General features: G+C 48.1%; 9 protein-coding genes across 9 annotated transcripts; 6 read left to right on the top strand and 3 right to left on the bottom strand.

Annotated features, from left to right (window-relative positions):
• Nucleotides 1-75: 75 nt before the first annotated feature.
• N7481_011828 (uncharacterized protein) lies at nucleotides 76-1,535 on the top strand (the record flags this gene model as incomplete). The annotated part of the gene is made up of 5 exons (XM_057271047.1): nucleotides 76-164; nucleotides 245-288; nucleotides 357-385; nucleotides 455-642; nucleotides 689-1,535. 5 exons carry the CDS (start codon nucleotides 76-78, stop codon nucleotides 1,533-1,535), a joined length of 1,197 nt encoding a protein of 398 aa, XP_057118221.1.
• A 477-nt stretch (nucleotides 1,536-2,012) lies between these two features.
• On the bottom strand, nucleotides 2,013-2,585 carry N7481_011827 (S-(hydroxymethyl)glutathione synthase; the record flags this gene model as incomplete). The annotated part of the gene is made up of 1 exon (XM_057271046.1): nucleotides 2,013-2,585. The coding sequence occupies one exon, from the start codon at nucleotides 2,583-2,585 to the stop codon at nucleotides 2,013-2,015; it is 573 nt and encodes a 190-aa protein (XP_057118220.1).
• A 1,117-nt stretch (nucleotides 2,586-3,702) lies between these two features.
• N7481_011826 (IQ calmodulin-binding motif protein) lies at nucleotides 3,703-5,322 on the top strand (the record flags this gene model as incomplete). Its single annotated transcript, XM_057271045.1, has 5 exons — nucleotides 3,703-3,798; nucleotides 3,859-3,933; nucleotides 4,002-4,796; nucleotides 4,846-4,991; nucleotides 5,058-5,322. 5 exons carry the CDS (start codon nucleotides 3,703-3,705, stop codon nucleotides 5,320-5,322), a joined length of 1,377 nt encoding a protein of 458 aa, XP_057118219.1.
• Nucleotides 5,323-5,432: 110 nt separating this feature from the next.
• Nucleotides 5,433-5,666, top strand: N7481_011825 (uncharacterized protein; the record flags this gene model as incomplete). Its single annotated transcript, XM_057271044.1, has 1 exon — nucleotides 5,433-5,666. One exon carries the CDS (start codon nucleotides 5,433-5,435, stop codon nucleotides 5,664-5,666), a length of 234 nt encoding a protein of 77 aa, XP_057118218.1.
• Nucleotides 5,667-6,000: 334 nt separating this feature from the next.
• On the bottom strand, nucleotides 6,001-7,506 carry N7481_011824 (uncharacterized protein; the record flags this gene model as incomplete). Its single annotated transcript, XM_057271043.1, has 3 exons — nucleotides 6,001-6,886; nucleotides 6,942-7,242; nucleotides 7,314-7,506. The coding sequence occupies 3 exons, from the start codon at nucleotides 7,504-7,506 to the stop codon at nucleotides 6,001-6,003; spliced, it is 1,380 nt and encodes a 459-aa protein (XP_057118217.1).
• A 349-nt stretch (nucleotides 7,507-7,855) lies between these two features.
• Nucleotides 7,856-12,842, top strand: N7481_011823 (uncharacterized protein; the record flags this gene model as incomplete). The annotated part of the gene is made up of 12 exons (XM_057271042.1): nucleotides 7,856-8,259; nucleotides 8,325-8,758; nucleotides 9,133-9,492; nucleotides 9,544-9,654; nucleotides 9,713-9,952; nucleotides 10,019-10,132; nucleotides 10,186-10,218; nucleotides 10,276-10,517; nucleotides 10,566-10,784; nucleotides 10,856-10,906; nucleotides 11,431-11,515; nucleotides 11,578-12,842. The coding sequence occupies 12 exons, from the start codon at nucleotides 7,856-7,858 to the stop codon at nucleotides 12,840-12,842; spliced, it is 3,558 nt and encodes a 1,185-aa protein (XP_057118216.1).
• A 471-nt stretch (nucleotides 12,843-13,313) lies between these two features.
• N7481_011822 (CaiB/BaiF CoA transferase family protein) lies at nucleotides 13,314-14,856 on the top strand (the record flags this gene model as incomplete). Its single annotated transcript, XM_057271041.1, has 6 exons — nucleotides 13,314-13,397; nucleotides 13,450-13,521; nucleotides 13,579-13,754; nucleotides 13,807-13,904; nucleotides 13,954-14,628; nucleotides 14,714-14,856. Coding segments are annotated over 6 exons (1,248 nt in total), but the record flags the coding sequence as incomplete, so codon positions are not given.
• A 490-nt stretch (nucleotides 14,857-15,346) lies between these two features.
• On the top strand, nucleotides 15,347-16,874 carry N7481_011821 (Concanavalin A-like lectin/glucanases superfamily; the record flags this gene model as incomplete). Its single annotated transcript, XM_057271040.1, has 5 exons — nucleotides 15,347-15,525; nucleotides 15,608-15,742; nucleotides 15,800-16,055; nucleotides 16,160-16,359; nucleotides 16,421-16,874. Coding segments are annotated over 5 exons (1,224 nt in total), but the record flags the coding sequence as incomplete, so codon positions are not given.
• A 265-nt stretch (nucleotides 16,875-17,139) lies between these two features.
• Nucleotides 17,140-17,865, bottom strand: N7481_011820 (rhamnogalacturonan acetylesterase; the record flags this gene model as incomplete). Its single annotated transcript, XM_057271039.1, has 1 exon — nucleotides 17,140-17,865. One exon carries the CDS (start codon nucleotides 17,863-17,865, stop codon nucleotides 17,140-17,142), a length of 726 nt encoding a protein of 241 aa, XP_057118213.1.
• Nucleotides 17,866-18,291: the final 426 nt, after the last annotated feature.

Below are 18,291 nucleotides of genomic sequence, written 5' to 3'. Positions count from 1 at the left end.
GATGGAAGGATTGAAGTCGACCCTTGTGATTCTGTGAGGTAGGCGACCGAGGACAGCAATAGTCCCATCATCAGAATGGGAAATGTTTCGCCCACTCCGCACCAGCTTTTGGTGGAAGCGGCGATATTTTGGAGTATTGGGACGGTTCTATACGTCGGCCGAATGTGCGTGTGATGTATCTTTGTCTAGAAGATCCCCCTCGATGCAATGTGAGCAATATGCTAACTATGCTGCGTACAAATAGGATCTCGCGCTTATTGACCAACATGTCAATACAAGGGATATCATGTGCGCAAATTCACTTAATTTCCATCGTGTGGTCGGGCTTGACTGACATGTCTCATCGCACATTCTAGGGGACGACTATGTTATGACAGCCACCTTTGTGAGTTCGTTCCAAGGTTTCTGCGATCAGATTTGTGGCTTTGGACTAATCTCAATTTAATCTCAATAGCTTTTCTATACGTCTCTCCTCGTATTGATCCAAGTATCGGCAAAATATGCGACCAATTTGATGGATCCGGACGAAGCCGAGCAAATACTCACAGACCCGAAACAAGTCCACGACCGCATTCTCGGAAGCAAAATCGTGATTGCGCTGGAACAATGCATGCTCTTTTCCACATGGGGGGGTCAAGACCTGTCTGTTGATCCTCTACTGGCGGATTACCCAGAACCTGCCGTCTAGACTCTATGTCAAGATTCTGTCTGTTTATGTAGCGATTGGCTTCGCTGTGATTATGATCACCTACTACGCCGTGTATTGCAGACCCTTCTCGCAATATTGGGCGATGCCCGTGTCGAATGCGCAGTGCGCCACGTACCAGCACTACTCAATCACACAGGCTGTCTTCAATATATCATCTGACGCCTTCATGTTCGCCATTCCGATACCACTTATCGTCAAGGCCAAGCTCCCGCGGCGAAGGAAGCTCCTGTTACTTCTAGTAATGAGCTTGGGACTGTTCACGATCATCGCGGCCATTTTGAATAAATATTTCAATTTCGCGTCGCCCATGACCACCGTCTACCAAATATGGTATATTCGCGAGGCTAGCACGGCGATCTTCGTCGCGAATATGATGTGCTGGTGGCCGCTTCTTCGAAAGATATTTGGCATGAAAGCTTTCCAGTACATCACTACTCCACGGCGATCATATCGGAAGACCGATGAGAACAATACCCGTTCGAAGACTGCTGGCTCGCACTCTGGGCGCGGCTCATTTTCGGTTACTCGGGCCTTCCATCGGACGAAGGAATTATCACTCACTGGACACAGCCATGCGGGGCGGTCCAGTCAAGAGGCGATAAATCGGTCTACGGGGGATCTTTCCGGTGATATAGATCGGCCAGAAATACCACTTCAAATTTGGGGGAAAGGCAACGAGAGAGGTGGTGATGTTGAGAATCTTGCGATTCAGGAAGCGACCGTGAAATTTGAAAAGGCGAGTGATGAGATAGACAGTCCTCGTGGTGATGGAATCTACTGCACTACTGAATTTAACATCCGCACCGATATTAGAGAACGGGATTAGCTTCATGTGGATTTAATATGAATATAGACTTGCATAATAAACTTGAACACTTTCTAGAGATTCTCATTGAAAAAGTACATTACATGTAGTTCCAAAATTTCCAAAATTGAATTCCGTTTGATATCCATAGATGGAAAAGCAAGCCTTTTCCAAGCCGTGAGTGAGCTAGAATACTCCCTTTCGGTTAATGGGAGGTGCTGATGGTCCTCTTCTGTTCTCGTCGGTCGTGCACATTGCTATATAGCTCTGTGGGGGGGGAGTCTTCCAAGGCTATCGTTACAAAATTACAACTACCATAACCACTCTTAATAAAGTTGCCTATCAATTCCAGAAGGTATTGATGCATAAAGTAAAAGTCATAATATCATTCGAATTCTTTTCCCTTGAGCATTAGCAAATGCAATCGCCCCGGGTCTATGGAATACATCTCCAGCGCACAACACTGAAGCACATGCAATTTTAATTGAAAAGAGCCATTTACAGGTTGGCGAACTTAACACCAGCCTTCTTAGCAGTGAAGGTAGCAATGAGATCCATCAGAGGAGGGGAGAGAGCATCATAGGTATTAAGGCCGTTAGCCTTGAACTTGGAGCGAATAGCATCCATACCCTCGGGGTTATATCCCTGCTCGATGATAGAAGAAACGAAGCCAGCGAATTGAGGCTCTTGCCAGCCCTTCTGCTTAGATAGCTCGGCGTGAACGAAGTCCAGGCCGTGGAAGGGGTGAGCCTGTTCGATGCGGCCGTACATGTGGACGCCGCAGTCAGAGCAGGCGTGACGCTGGATGACGGCGGAGGGGTCGACGATCTTGAGCTTGGAGGCGTTGGCCTCGACGGAGACGTTATCGCGGGGAATGACGCCGACGATGGAGAAGAGGGCGCCGGCGGGCTTCCAGCACTTGGAGCAGCCGCATGCGTGGTTGTGGGCGATGTTGCTCTTCAGAGCGACGACGACTTGGTTGGAGGGGCAGCGGCATTGGAGGGTTCCGCCGGGGAAGTTGGGGTCGCCCTTGGTGAGGCCGTTGTCGATGAGAGGGTGGATGGAGGCCATTGTGAAGGGTGGGAAGTTTGGAAGATGAGAACTGGAGAAGTAGAATTGAATTGCGCGTAGGGTTATATATATAAACAAATGATTTTACTTTGTACCTGGATACAAAGCTGACATGCCCCCAGTGGAGTGTAGTATGTACAATGCAATGAAGTGCAGGGCAGCACACTCCAGTCCAGTCGGAAAGCTCCATACCCCTCATGAGGGGAACGGGCACGGCGCCGGGGTGGAGACGAACCGGAGTCGAGCCGGGTTGCAGGATGCACTGGATTGGAGCAGAACGCGCTGATAACGCGGACACATTCCCGATGCTCCCGACCTCCCCACGATTTCGGCGCTGGCGTGATCCCCCCCCCAGTTGCGGAATTGCGGGGTGGGAACTAAATCGAGTAAGAGAATCCTCAAGGATGAGGGGAGGAAGGTGGTTCTCCAATTGATGGTTTTTCTTTATGGTTCCATGCTTTGCGGATGATCTTGTCTGGGACGGGTCATGGTTGTTAACATCCTAGTCGGGGGAAGAATCTGGACTAGGTGGAGAAGATTGAAATGAAAATGTCATGGCCGACGAGAGTATTTTCGGACCTAAAACCCGTCCTGGAGATTGGGATCCGGTCAGTTGAGATTGTTGAATGTTTCGCATTCATGGCAAGCATGGAGGGAAGAACAACGACAGAACACGAGTCAAGTGCAAATCGAGAATGCGCGACTCGGCGATTGAATGCTTTATAGGCAAGTGAGGATGCCCCAAAGGTCCTCTCAAAGTTCAACCTTGGTGGAAAATGGGCACTTATCCGGGCTTCCAGTGGAAGAAGAGAAGTGAAGAGGTTGAAAGTTGAAAGAGGACAGGAGAAGTCACGCCTGGGGAATTAGGCAGGCATGGGTGTTTTTTGGTGAATCAAAGGAAGGAGCGACTGCTTATCTTATCGGACACGCGGGGATGCACGTGGGGTTCCTTCCCTTTGAAGACACAAAAATAAAACAAGGCGGAGGAAGGAGCCGGCCTGCACTGCACTATTACAACATTACCCAGCGATATCCACCTCAGACAGCTTCTTCTTGTCTCTTCTCTCCATTCTCTTCTTTTCTTCCTCTTCTTCCTCTCCTCTCTATTCTCCCCAAAATGATGCGCTCTCGAGAACCACCGCCAGCAACACAGCAAACACCAGGGAATGACGTCACGAGTCACCAAGAAGTCCAGGCCGCGGGCACCATCCAGGTACGCGATTTGCGGTACAGTCGGTATAAACGATCATTTTTTGATTCTTTGGTCGGATAGCGCGTGTATCGGGGTTATCGAACTCGACGGGAATTGCAGGGCAACAATCTCACTGCTGCCAGTCGGTGGATGGAGGTGAGAAACCCCCCCTCCCCTCTCTCTTACGGCACCATAAAGCTGATTGATATTGAACTATATCGCAGAAAACCCACCAACCATCCATCCAATATCCCGAGAATTCAGCACCCACTGAATGTGACTCCGCTCCAAGTCCGGCGCGCAAAAACTGGCAACGAGCGGTCAGCGTAGCCATCCAAGCTGGGGCTACCGGTGACTGTACACCATCGGCTCCACTGAGGAGAAATGATAACTCAAGCCACCGGGAGGGAAAGCGGGAACTGACAAAAATAATGGACCTGCCATATTTCCTCGAAATGGTCGATGGGAAACACAGGCATGGGAGCCACCTTCGTGCTTATCATGCAGTCTGGAAGGATTCCCCTTCGAGCGAGAACTTCTTCTACTGGCTTGATCATGGCGAGGGGAAAGACGTGGAAGTTCCACGATGCTCCAGGGAAAAGCTTGAGAGAGACCAAGTCCGCTATTTATCCGCGGAGGAGAGACTGAAGTATCTGGTCAAGGTGGATGATGCCGGAATGTTCCGCTGGGCGAAGAATGATGAACTTGTTCAAACGAATAGCAAGAGATTCAAGGATAGTATTCAAGGGGTTGTTCATGTACAAGACGGTGCCATGCCATATAAAGGAAACATAGAGACATCGAGTCCACATTCCCCTTCGCCATCCTCATCCCCATCCCCACCAGCAACTTCTTCATCAAGTCCTGCTGGGGATAAGGAAAACGACGACCCACGACTATCGACACGCGAGGACTATGAGCTGAACAAAGCGGTCAGCAAATTCTCTCGCATTAAGCCCACTGTCATATATGATCACTTTGCTGGGAGCTTTTCGACAAAAGACGACATGTGGATATTTGTCGGTAACTTTCTCTATTGCGATGAACATGGCTGACGTTATAATGCAGGTTGCCGATACATCATTCCGAATCTACATCGGCATCAAAGAGCCTGGTGCCTTCCAACACTCCTCCTTTCTCCGCGGTGGACGGATTTCGGCAGCTGGGATGCTCAGAATCAAGAATGGTCAGCTACGCAGTCTGGCCCCACTAAGGTAAGTCTCTCTCCTTCCAAAACAATCAACTCCTTCGGCGGTTCATGATACTCATACTGCCCATAGCGGACACTATCGCCCTCACTTAGCCAACTTCCGAGCCTTCCATCACTCCCTCCAAGAACGAGGTGTCGATCTATCCCGTGTCTCCATTAGCAAATCCTACGCGATCTTAGCAGGAATTGAGGGATACACCATTACGAAGAAGAAACTCCACAACGCTCATGAAAAGCTAGATACTGCCAAAGACAATGCCAAATATAATGTCAAAGACAAACTCCAAAAACTTCATCTTTCCGACCCACAGGATTCAAAGGAAAGTGGGGAGTGAAAATGGGAACGAGGGCAGTTACTTGATACACGCCCGATATACGAGTGGCCCCAAGAGGCATCATCAGCTTTACGGAAGATGGTGACTTAGGCCGCTGAGTACACTTCATTATGGCGGCAGTTCCCGAACCTCATTGCGCCCTACTTGGTGATCGGCAAACTTTCGAAACTGGCAGCCTCACCCAACCCACACAACCTGACATCCCTTCGAGAATGCAACAAACATCCATGCGCCCCAATAACCCTCAGAACAACCTTGTTCTTGCAAGTCGGCTTCCTTCAAAACAGAAAGAGCGAGTTGAATGGGACGTGGAGAAGTGGAACATTCCGGCTCTCAGGCCGTGACATATCAACAAGATGGAAAAGAAACATGGTATAAGTGGCAAGTCCGAAGAAGGCACTCGAAGGCACTCGTTTCAGTCACGCGGGTGCCGTCGGCTGTTCACCGTCTAGATAGAGGGGTTGGTGCCTGTGGATATTCCTGCTGGTTGAGGAGAGCAATTTGCTGCTTGAGCGAATGCTTCTGGGCTTGATTATACACAAGATATTTCCAAACTTAATGGAAATAACCTAAACAGAAATCGCCTGTTTTTCAATAGCCAATGTTCTCGATCTAGACCATAGGAAAATATTGCGTCTCGTCTTCATATATGCATTATTCAACTAGTGAAAATTTACTTCAAATCCGTGACGACAGCTTCCCTACGGTCTCATGCAGGACATAATCGTGGCGCTTGGTTTTGCTTCGCACACGCTCTCCATCTTGTGGGGTCACATATCGGGCCTCTACGGCGGGATTATAGCCAACACCAGATGCCTTTGCAACTTCAACATCGGAAACTGCTCGACCTTTCTGGCCATCTGCCCGTTTGTAAACGGTCACAACCACTGCTCCACCCAGTCCCAGGTTATGCTGCAATGCGACATCCGCCCCTTCAACGAATCGGTTATTCGCCCAACCTCGAAGTTGCCAAGTAAGCTCGGCACACTGTGCTAATCCTGTAGCTCCAAGCGGATGTCCTTTGGATATTAACCCACCGGATGGATTAATGACAGGGCCCCGGCCGCCATATGTAATATCTCCACGGCGGACCATCTCGTGTGCCTTCCCAGGTTCCGAAAAGCCAAGCCCATCAAGCAATAGCATTTCATTCGTAGAAAAGCAATCGTGGAGCTCGCAGACTTTAATATCTTGAGTTTGAACCTGAGCCTCCTGCATGGCTAACTTGGCAGCATCGCGGGACATGTTGAACCCGACAAGATCAATGGCGCTTCGAGAGTATACCTCCGGCCCATCAGTAAGCATCTTTTGGCCTGCCATCAAGATTGCTTGGGAGCGCAGATGTGGACGTGCGTCGAGGAACTTTTGGGAGACTATCACAGCTGCAGCTGCGCCGTCACTAGTCGGAGAGCATTGAAGCTTGGTAAGGGGGCCATACACTGGTGTGGAGTTGACGATCTCATCAAGGGAGTAGGCAGTCCGGAATTGAGCGTATGGATTCTTCTGTGAGTGCTCATGGGAGATTCGGGCGATTTCCGCAAAGTCCTCGGCCTTGGCGCCATACCTGTCGATTGAGATATTAGCGGCATCCCTTTCTGATGTTTACTGAAATGGCTTACCTTGACATGTATTCCTGTCCAGCGTTTCCAAAATATTGCGCGTTTCGAGGTGAGTCATGTTTGCCGAATTCATCCTCCATCATTTTTGTAGAAGGGCCAAGCGGACTAGGACGATCATCCCATACGCTCTTGATGGAACCTGGGCGCATCTGCTCGAAGCCGATCACCAGAACGCAATCTGCGAGGCCACCTTTGACCATCTTCCGCGCAAGATGCAAGCCTGTTGAACCGGTCGCACAGGCATTGTTCACATTGTAGATCTCGATTCCAGTCATGCCAAATTGGTAGAAGATCCTTTGTCCTATACCGCATAATGGTCAGAGGGGAATATCGCATACTCCCTGGCCAGGACCGACTTCCCGATTAACTTACCAGAAGTAGTATCTCCATAGCAATAGCAGGCAATTCCCGCTTCGACAGAGTCATAATCAATCTTCGCATCCAACATCGCCTTCACTCCTGCTTCATAACCCAACTCGGGATATTCACGCGTGCGACGTGGCTTGAGGAACTGGGTCAACCCCACACCCAGCACGTACGCATTTCCTGATGAGTTTTGTGCCATGGCTATACTTGATGGTTTAATGGCCTGCGAATGAAAGTAATTAATGATCTGCAATCCGGGGTATTGATGTAACTAAATAAAGTGGGTTGTGATAGCCGAGAGCTCCGAGGCAAAACTGCTCTCCCCGCATTTCACATCTCGCCTGCAACAATCGACCAGCTCCGAGTCCATTTGGGTTTAAGTTCCACCCCTTGTGCCGTGCATAACTTTCCTTTGCCATAAAGGCTATATCAGGCCTTCTATTCTCACGCCTTTTCGCAACTCATCGCACCTCACCCAGCTTAGTACGCGTACTCGTATCCTTTCTGCTCCCCTATCGTCTGGCCATTCAACAGTTCACAGAGCAAAAATGGCCAATTCATTACAAACACAGCCTCCCCCAACAAGCTTCTACCAGCTGTCTTACCCCAAGCCTGGGATTATCCTAGTGACCATCAACCGGGAAAAACAACGCAATTCTCTACCTGCAGAAGCACACTGGGAAGGCCATGCGTTATTCTCATGGTTCGATGAGGAGCCATCCCTACTGGTCGCAGTGGTCACCGGCGCAGGCGAGAAGTCGTTCTGCGCCGGTCAAGATTTGACCGAGCAAGCTACTTCGCGTCGCGGACCTAAGACTGCGGCCCAACAGGCTGTTATGAACCACCCTCCCAGCGGCTTTATGGGTCTCAGCCAGCGAAGAGGAAGAAAACCTGTTCTGGCGGCCGTCAATGGCTTTGCGCTCGGAGGTGGATTCGAAATTTGTCTCAATTGGTACGAAGTACCCTCTCAAGATCGGCTTCCGGTTACAAGAAATACTAACGAGAGTCTTATTATAGCGATATCATCGTCGCATCTCCAGAGGCTCAATTCGGGTTACCAGAAGTTGCTGTGGGCCTGTACGCCGCAGCAGGCGGTCTTCCTCGACTGATGCGAATCGTGGGACTGCAACTCGCTTCCGAGATTGCAATGACCGGTCGTCGACTCTCTGCCCAAGAGGCTCTAGACTACCGATTGATAAATCAAATCTCGAAATCCCCGCAATCCGTCGTGGAAGAATGCATCGAAATGGCAGTCCGCATCACCAGCTTCTCGCCGGACGGGATTATAGTTACTCGGCAAGGATTGCGGGAGGCCTGGGACAATCCAAGCGTGGAACATGCAACTACGCGAACAAGACATGAATATGTGAATAAGCTCGTTGCCGGTGACAACTTCAAGATTGGCGTCGAGGCGTTTGCCATGAAGAAGAAGCCCAAATGGGTCCCATCGCGTCTATGACGTAGTAGGGGTTATGTATCACAGCGAAGAGAAATGAGCTTGTGATTTAGTTATCGTAGCCAGTTAGCATTGAATTTAATACGACTAGAAATAAGGAATAATTTAAGCTATCGTCTTCCTTTGCGAAATTAATTTGGATCATTTTATTTCAGTCGCAAGCTCGACATTCGCTGCCTTCGGTACCCCCCGACACTGTGCCATATGCTCAGTTCATAACTTTTGCTCGGGCCGAGGATGTGTCGATCCCCACACGCCTGTGCCCAGGTGTCTGAAATGCGGGATGAAAAGCAATGGATAAGCCTCGACCATAGCCTATTAATATCAGTATCCAGCAATAATCGATCACTACTGCAACCATGATTCCAGTTATCATCGGCGTTGCCGACATCAAAAACCGATCGGCCAAGCCTGAGGATGCGAAAGAACCGGCGACTTTAATGCTGGAATCCATCAATGCAGCCATCAATGATGCAACCACCTCATCAACGGCCGAAGCAAAGCTACGGTCCAGTATTGACAGTATCGACGTCGTGAAGACGTGGACATGGCCATATTCAGATTTACCTGCACTTCTAGGAGAGAAACTTGGCGTGCAGCCCAGACACAAAAGCTACACTGACCACGGTGGAAATCAACCAGCGAAGCTTTTGGATGATGCTGCGAGGCGTATCGCGACTGAAGAGAGCCACGTCGCTGTGCTGACGGGTGCTGAAGCTCTTGCGTCTTGTAAGTAATCTTTTGCGGGGTGGATTCTTATTTTCTGACATTTAGTATTAGTGGCTGGCTGTGTCAAGGCAGGTCAAATGCCACCTCCTGGATGGACTACCGGTCCAGAAACTGAGTCAGTGACGGATGTCTTTACTCCAACTGGACGGGAACTCAAGAGGAGTAAGTTTCAAGCTGTTTTAATACGACCACGGGGCACAAACCTTCTAACAGAATTCAGATATCGGAGGCATTCACTCAGTGGGAGCCCCAATCCACATCTATCCATTGTACGAAAATGGATTCCGAGCCCATCGTGGTCAATCAATCGAAGAAAACCATGAAGAGTCCGCCATTCTTTACGGCAATTTTAGCGAGGTCGCGGCGTCGAATCAGTATGCGTGGAACTATGGCCAGAAACCTGAAACCACGCATTCAATTGGGACGATCTCCAAGAAAAACCGAATGATTTGTTTTCCATGTACGTTTCTTTTCATTCAAATTTCAAGGTAATCGATTCTTGAACAATCTAACATTCCAAACCTAGATCCCCTCTTGATGAACGCATTCAATACGGTCAATTTGGGCGCGGCTTGTATTGTTACTTCAACCGACTTTGCGAAGCATCTTGACATCCCAGAAGATAAATGGATATACCCTCGTAGGTAAAAAGGACATCGTGGAATGAATTCCTGGCTAATCAATTGATATTAGTTGGTGGTGCTGGATTTAGAGAACGCGACCTGTGTCAGTATTTCCTTCCGATAATATTCTAACGGTTGAATATTTATTAACTTCGTATAGTCTGGGAGCGACCAAACTTCTTCGAAAGCTCTGCCATCTCCCAATCGCTTGACAAATGCCTAGAGCTCAGCTCGCTGAAAACAGCGGATATTGATATCTACGACATGTATTCGTGTTTCCCCATCGTCCCAAAACTCGCATGCCACCATCTTGGACTTTCGATTACTAAACCAGAGAAACCAATCACTGTTCTCGGTGGTTTGACCTCATTTGGAGGTGCTGGGAATAACTATTCCATGCATGTGAGTTTTGCCGTTTATGGTTCAATAAAGAAAATGCTAACTTGGAAGGCTATTACCGAAATGGCTCGCCAACTTCGCGGAGGCTCTGCTCGCAACGGCCTTATTCTAGCCAACGGCGGTTTCTTGTCTTACCAGCATGTGATTTGTATCTCGAACAGGCCGCGAAAAGATGGAAGTCAATACCCAGACAGCAGTATTTTCAATACTACTATCCCCGATCCCATCCCGCCTATAGATTCCGAAGCTGAAGGGAAGTCCCAGATAGAGGTAAGTGCATCCAGTTGCTGCTAGGACTTTTGTTTTGAACTTGAAGTGATCCTCATTCTAACATTCAAAAGACATATACGGTTGAATTCGGCCGTGATGGACGTCCGACTCTTGCGCATATTGTAGGCCGTCTGTCAGGAAGTAATCATCGATTTTTGGCCAACCATGGCGATGAAGAAACTCTGAATCGACTCGCCTCTAGGAGCGATGAGCCGATTGGAAAGACAGGTAGAGTGGTGCCTGAATCTGCTGGAGAAAAGGGACAAAGAAGGAATCTTTTCTATCTGGATAGTAATGCTCGGTTATAAGCGAGCCGATACTTGCATGTCATGTCAGGTTGTATCTACTCTACTGGTAGTTACTAGTAGTATACTTTTGGCTCTTGGAAATAATTTAAATGCACATATTAGTAATGCAGATTATAAGGACAATAATAATATGCACATCTCAAAGACCAACTCCATTGATTTATACGCTTATATAGGCGATTGAGTTATGAATTTTGTGACTACCGAGAGAAATGCTATACGATCGTCGATTCTAATGCTCGGCGCCTCTCGGCGTGCCCCGCATCTCCTCCGCAATCTACCCCAATGTCTCCATGTCTCTCATGATAAGCAGCTGGATCTGCTAAATACACCGAAAGACCGATGAAAGCAAAGCAAATACATTAATTGCTACCATTCAATCGACACTTTTTGAGCATAATGGCGGCGACTCTCTTGAGATTAGTAGGTCACAGTGCCCGCACAGCTATTCGCCGCGCATACACTCACAAGCTCTAGGTCAGCAGAAAGCATTTGGGGACCCCTTATTCCCCTCAGATTCCAGTCGCATCGCTCACGGTTTACGCGTCCTCTGCATGCGCGTGCTACAGAGTTCCTACAGAATCAAGACCCAGATCTCTCTGATTCCCAACGCACCGTACGTGAGGCCGTCGGCAAGATCTGCTCGGATTTCCCAGATGAGTACTGGGCCCGAATAGACGAAACGAAGAAATTTCCAACAGAGCTTTATGACGCGCTAGCATGCCAGGGCTGGTTGGGCATCTGCTTGCCACAGCGTTATGGGGGTTCCGAGCTGGGCATTTCCGAGGCAGCAGTGATGATGCAGACGATTTCAGAATCTGGCGCTGGCATGACCGGTGCTTCGTCCATACATATGAATATCTTCGGTCTAGAGCCGGTTGCAAAATTCGGGACGGATGAGCAGAAGGAAAGGTGGCTACGACCCTTGATTGCCGGTCGCGAGCGAGCCTGTTTTGGAGTCACAGAGCCAAACACCGGTCTTGACACACTGAAGCTACAGTCCACAGCTCGTCGACATGGAGATGGATACATACTCTCAGGGCAAAAGATCTGGATTTCGACGGCACAACAGGCAGACAAAATCCTAATTCTGGTTCGCACAACACCCCGCGATCAGGTACGAAAGCCGTCGCAGGGACTATCCCTATTTTACACCGACCTTCAAGTTCCTGAAGTCGAGATCACGGAAATACCTAAGATGGGCCGTGCCGCTGTCGATACCAATACTCTCTTCTTTGATGAGTGGCATGTGCCGGAAATCGATCGTGTGGGACCAGAGGACGAAGGCTTCAAAATGATTATCCATGGAATGAACGCTGAGAGGATCTTGATTGGCGCCGAAGCACTCGGCTTGGGATTTGCAGCTATACGGCGAGCGGCATTATACGCTGGTGAAAGGAATGTGTTCGGTCGTCCTATAGGACAGAACCAGGGCGTTCAACATCCCCTTGCGGAGAGTTGGATGAAATTAGAGGCTGCCCGTATGGTGATTTACCAAGCGGCTCGTTTATACGACGAAGGCTACCAGGGCGGAGAGTATGCGAATGCTGGAAAGTACCTGGCTGCCGAAGCTGCATTTGAGGCCTGTGAGAGAGCGATACTTGCTCACGGGGGCATGGGGTATGCGAAAGAATATCATGTAGAGAGGTATCTTCGTGAGGTCTTCATTCCTCGTATCGCCCCTGTGAGCCGGGAGATGATTTTTAACTACATTGGGGAGAGGGTGCTTGGGCTACCTAAATCATACTAGATTTCTAGGTCGTGGAATAAAAAGAGAGAATGATATGAAAATGAGTCTAGAAAATTGAGTGGATTGCAAGATGATCTCATCATTCATTCAAAAGGACACTCTCGACTCTAGTATCTAAGAGCCACGCTACGAATGTCGTTTCATACATTTATCTCAACAGCTAATTCAAAACTATATGTTCGGTGAATTTCGGAGCTATGAATCTTCGGTCTCGCGAAAGTACCGCGGCACTGACGACAGCGTGGAATCCAACAGGTCGGCTTTATGCGGGGGAGGCCTCCCCCGGATTTCCACATCCCACTATTTTACCACGAGCACTTCCATTCAACCCAAAGCCTGAAATTTCATAAGTTTCAGAATATGGCCAGCCTAGGAGGATCATCAAATCGCATCGGTTTTGTCAAAAAAATTTCGCGCGCATCGAGGAATGCAAGATTCCGCATCACCCCGCCTGCAATCACATTTCGAAGTCAGCAACGATGGATCAATAGCAGTGCTCAGAACAAAGGCCCTCTAGATGGCGTTCGTATTCTGGACCTAACTCGTGTGTTGGCGGTTCGTCTTAATTCCAGCTAGTCAAAATAAAACTCCGAGCTAACTTATGTAGGGCCCTTTCTGTACCCAAATACTTGCTGATTACGGGGCCGACGTGTTGAAGGTTGAAAATCCGAAGGGAGGGGTGCGTTCCTTGCAATATATATATCGTTGATTGACGTGGAAAATTAACAACTCCTAGGATGATACGCGAAGGTGGAAAACTGCCGCAGAGAAAGACATCTGGAAATCCACCGAGAATGATATTTCAGCTTACTTTTGCGGTGTGAACCGCAACAAACGTTCGATCACTCTGAACTTCAAGAAAGAGAAGGGCCGTGAAGTTTTGTTCCGACTTGTAAAGAATACGGATGTTTTGTGCGTCGAGTTCCAATTAATATTTGCTTACGCTTCTTCTGACCACGTCAAGAGTCGACAATTTCGTGCCAGGAAAAATGGACGAACTGGGAATTGGATACGAAAAACTTCGCTCGATCAACCCCTCAATTATCCATGCTAGCGTCTCCGGTTTGTTGGCCTAATATTCGACTGTGACATTCAGCTAAGAGTATGACAGGTTACGGAGCAAGCGGCCCGTACGCCCATCGCGCGGGGTACGATGCGATAGCTGCAGCAGAGGCGGGTTTGCTGCACATCACTGGTGAAAAGGACGGTCCTCCGACTCGGCCAGGTTTAGGTCTTACAGACATGAGTACCGGATTATATCTCCACGGTGCGATCCTGGCTGCCTTGTTTGCTCGCCAGCAAAACGGCAAAGGGCAAAAGATTGATGCGTCTCTATTTGAAAGTCAGGTATCATTGCTATCCAATGTCGCAATGTCTTGGCTGAACGGAGGAGTGGAAGCTCAGCGCTGGGGAACAGAGCATCCTAGCATAGTTCCATACCAGGCCTTCCAAACCAAGGATTCCTACATCGTCCTCGGCGCTACAAACGATCGCCAATATCAGGTCCTTTGTCGACTGATGGATCGACAGGATCTAGCAGAAGATCCTCTTTTCGCTAGCAACGACGCCCGAGTGGAAAATCGGGATAAGCTGATGAAGATATTGAAAGCCATCGTTAGGCAAAATTCAACAGACGAATGGCTTCAAATCCTCGAGGGTAGCGGAATGCCATACGGACCAATAAACACCGTGGAGAAAGTGTTCTCCCACCCCCAGACAGACGCTAGAGAAATGGTTCACAATATACCCTACAGCGCAGCATCCTCTGGGCAAATTAAGGTTCTTGGTTCGTTTTGCTCCTCATTCCTGTGTTACTATTTACTATCTAGGTCATTCAATGCATTTAGTATAATTACTGACGATCACCAAAGGTTTTCCTGTTAAGTTTAGTGAAACAAGACCCCAAGTTCGAACTGCGCCACCTGGGTTGGGCGAGCATACAGAGACTACACTCAGCGAGCTCGGATTTACACAACAAGAAGTAGAAGAAATGCGTGCCAATCGGATTATCTAACGTACAAACGGACACTTCAGTCATTCTCGGGTTTCGTGCACGGCGACCCTGCAATCCTAGCGATGATTAGCTTCAGGCGCATGTGAAAATGAGCCTTAGATAATTTCAGCGTCAAAAAATATTTAAAAATTCTCAAAGTTGAGACTGCAAATCGCTGATCTCCTCGGATGGGTGACTATTTCTTCTTGGCTAGCTGGGCCTAGACAAGGTTAGACTCAGAAGTAGATTTTCGAAAGCAAACATATCTTCCTGTCAACCGTTTCTGTACTTCGTATCATGCATAAATTCCCGAGATAGTGTCGGAAACGAGAGCTGTCAGTGGGGGGAGAACTCGGAGCACCTGTGGCTGGCTGCAAATAGAAGCTCGTGCCATGAACCCGTTCGCGCCCATGCAGCCCCATCATGCAGCCCCAGAGGTGACAACGAACGAGTCCTTCTTTTGAACGGGTTGACCGCATGCCTCAGCTCACTCCGAGCCAGTCGAAATTCTATGCGGCCGCTATTGATCAGTTCTAAATCAGGCTGCGGTGAGCCCTCTGGCTTTACAAACGATCGACAGCATCCGGTGCCGCTCAGCTTGTCGCCAAATATTTCCCTTCACCAGATCAGGACCAACAAAGCGGTCCTTGACCAACAACGGGATAGTGAGCCCTTGGAGGCTTGCCTCAAGTGTGATGCTAGTGGCATATGCTGCAATTTTTTCAATTCTCCAATTCACCAGAGGGCTAATAAGTGCTTGACATGGTTGCAGGTCGCTCACTCTCCTTGGAAATTCAAATAGTATTTATAAAGATAAAACCCAACCTGAAGGCCGCTGCGAATATCAGGAACAGATCGGTGGCGGCATCAAGATTACCGACTTCCGATTCGGCATCAGGTTCCTGAAGTAAGGTCCCCTAAAAGTATTTTGTGGTTGAAATTAACGCTGATAAATACCCATCAGGTACGCTTTTGGTGGTCAGCCCTTCTGGATCAAACTGTACCTTGCTCAGGAAGGTGTTCAGACACCCATCACAGACTTGATCGCAGAAGTGTATAACTTCAGTCAGAGACCAGAGCTAGATGGCTCAATTGTCTGTGGAAATTGCAAAATTGGTCAGACAGTCAAGACCAAGTCTACTGGGTATATTCCAATCACACCAGTTCTTTATAAACTGTTGAAGGCTGGTCAGAAGTTAAAAACACTCACCCGTGATGTGGTACTATCTTTCTTGAGAAAGCGTGCATACTGGAGAGTAATAAAGGTAGGATATTGCATTTTTCTCTCTTAATACTTGGAGGCGAAGTACTAGCTCGTTAGCAGCACGGCAAGGAACTACCACGTTATGAGGTTGAAAAGCTCGACCTGGAGATAATCGGAAGTAGCAACGACACGAAGTTCTTCGAAAATCCTGCTCTACCACCGGAATTTGATAATTTTAAGGAGGAACACACGATCAGCGGTGGTGCTGGCGGTGCCCTTGATCCGGAGCTAAAGCAGCCAATTATCCCCCCCCCTTCACGGTACGTATCCAATATAGCCTTCATAAAATGCAGATAATACTTATTAACAATATGACCACAGTCCCGTGCGACTCAAGGCAAACCTTCCTCTTCACAGCAGCTTGGAATTCCAAAAACAGCTCAAACCTGACAGCGTCATTCTCTTGGGATCCAATTATGTCGACCTATCCAAACCTGCAGTTGGCGTTGACATGACTCAAATTTCCATCACGGATGATGCTGGAAATACAGTTTTCCATGTTTCAATTCGGCGGGGCCAAGGTCAGATTATATTCAATGCCAAGGTCAAGGGTTCTTGGGGAGAAGAAGAACGTATCAATTTAGATCATCGCTTCCGAGCAGGTGAAGAAGGTGCAACAATTTTGATACATGACCAAGGAGATGGCTATGAGGTATGGATTGATTGGGTTCACGCTCTTTGGTTTGCCAAGAGAGTGAAGAATGCCGTTCCTAAGGCGATATCCTATGGTCTCGCTGATGAGAACGGAACTGCTGTGCTCGCGGACGACATTGAAGTGCGTACTTATCCATCTATGAGGGCTTTATTCCTTCAGAAGCATGAACACGAAGAAGATAAACGCAATTAATGCAGGAGGGGTAGCTGGTCCCACAATCTGTCATGTTATTTTGTCATTTACTTTATGCTTTGATTTATGGCGATAATTTAAGCTCGACCTCCCTCGTATATTATCGAATGTCTTGGTAATTAGGAGCAGAAATTCCTTCGATATTTCATGTCAACTAAGCTACACATATCGAGATTTAAAATCATCGCTTATCTTATGCTGGCCAGTAATAGATGCCCCTTTCCACGTCATCTTTCAACTCTTTTTTCACGTGCAGAAACCCGTTATGTTCCAATTTGGGATATTCACGTCCAATTAGCTCGGCCACTATGCCTCCAAAGACAACTGACCCTTCAACATTAAGATGCGTATAGTCAGCTGCATTCAGATTGTAAGTATAGGCGTTTTGCGGTCCGATGGCATTGAGATAGTCAGTGCTAGCTTTATTCAGATTGATAAAATTAGCCCTTGTATTATGAGCGGCAGTAATCGTGGCTGCTGTCTCATTAGACAGACTCTCAATAATCTTCGGGGTTCCGGTAGAATTATCATAATTGCGACGAGACAATGGCGTGACAAGAATTGGCGTGGCTCCGGCATCGCTAGCCTCTGCCACAAACTTTTCCAGATTTTCCGTATACTGAGCGATCGAAATATTGGCTGCTGGCTTCTGATCATTATGGCCAAATTGAATGGTCACAAACGGGCGATATTCAGTACTAGCAGTTTTGATCGTTGCCAAAACATTATCCCAATCTCCACCAGCACGAAAGCTGACTGTGGTGGCCCCGTTATGGCCATAGTTTTGACCAGATGCTGCATTGAACAAGGTTGTGTTCAAAAATCCGTCTCCCCACCCACCACCATTCGAACTCTGCTTTGCAGTTGTACTATCGCCTGCTAGAATAAAGAACGGGGGCTTAGATGATTTTGAAGCCATTTGAGTCGGGAAAGGCGCCCCAGCAACGTGTGGGATGATAAAGAGCAAAGAGCAGATTATAAATTCTATGATGTTGTATGAAATCCCAATTGAATTAGATTTTGAGGTTAGAGCAGAGCAGTCGCAGACTTTATACTCAAAAAACCAAAAGAAAATCCACCAACAGGAGAATTATAATATACGCTGTGACAATCCGGATTCCGAAAGCGGGCAATATGCGGGGTAGCACAACTAGGATCACCATTCGAGTTGCAGAGAATATGAATCTCGCGAGATATTATACCGAGAGATTTCTACTTCATCGAATAAAATAGCAAAATCCATCGGGTTTATTCAAGCCGATACTCGGGTGCGCCATGTATCACACTAGTATACACTACCACCAGTTGCAAGTGAACTAGTTCAAAGGACGGACACCGGTAGTAA

Source organism: Penicillium waksmanii, assembly GCF_028829765.1.
Source record: "Penicillium waksmanii strain IBT 27052 chromosome Unknown utg000009l:1.0-4314994.0:1.0-4318279.0, whole genome shotgun sequence".
Lineage (NCBI taxonomy): Eukaryota > Fungi > Ascomycota > Eurotiomycetes > Eurotiales > Aspergillaceae > Penicillium > Penicillium waksmanii.
This window is presented reverse-complemented; position numbering and strand designations above follow the sequence as displayed.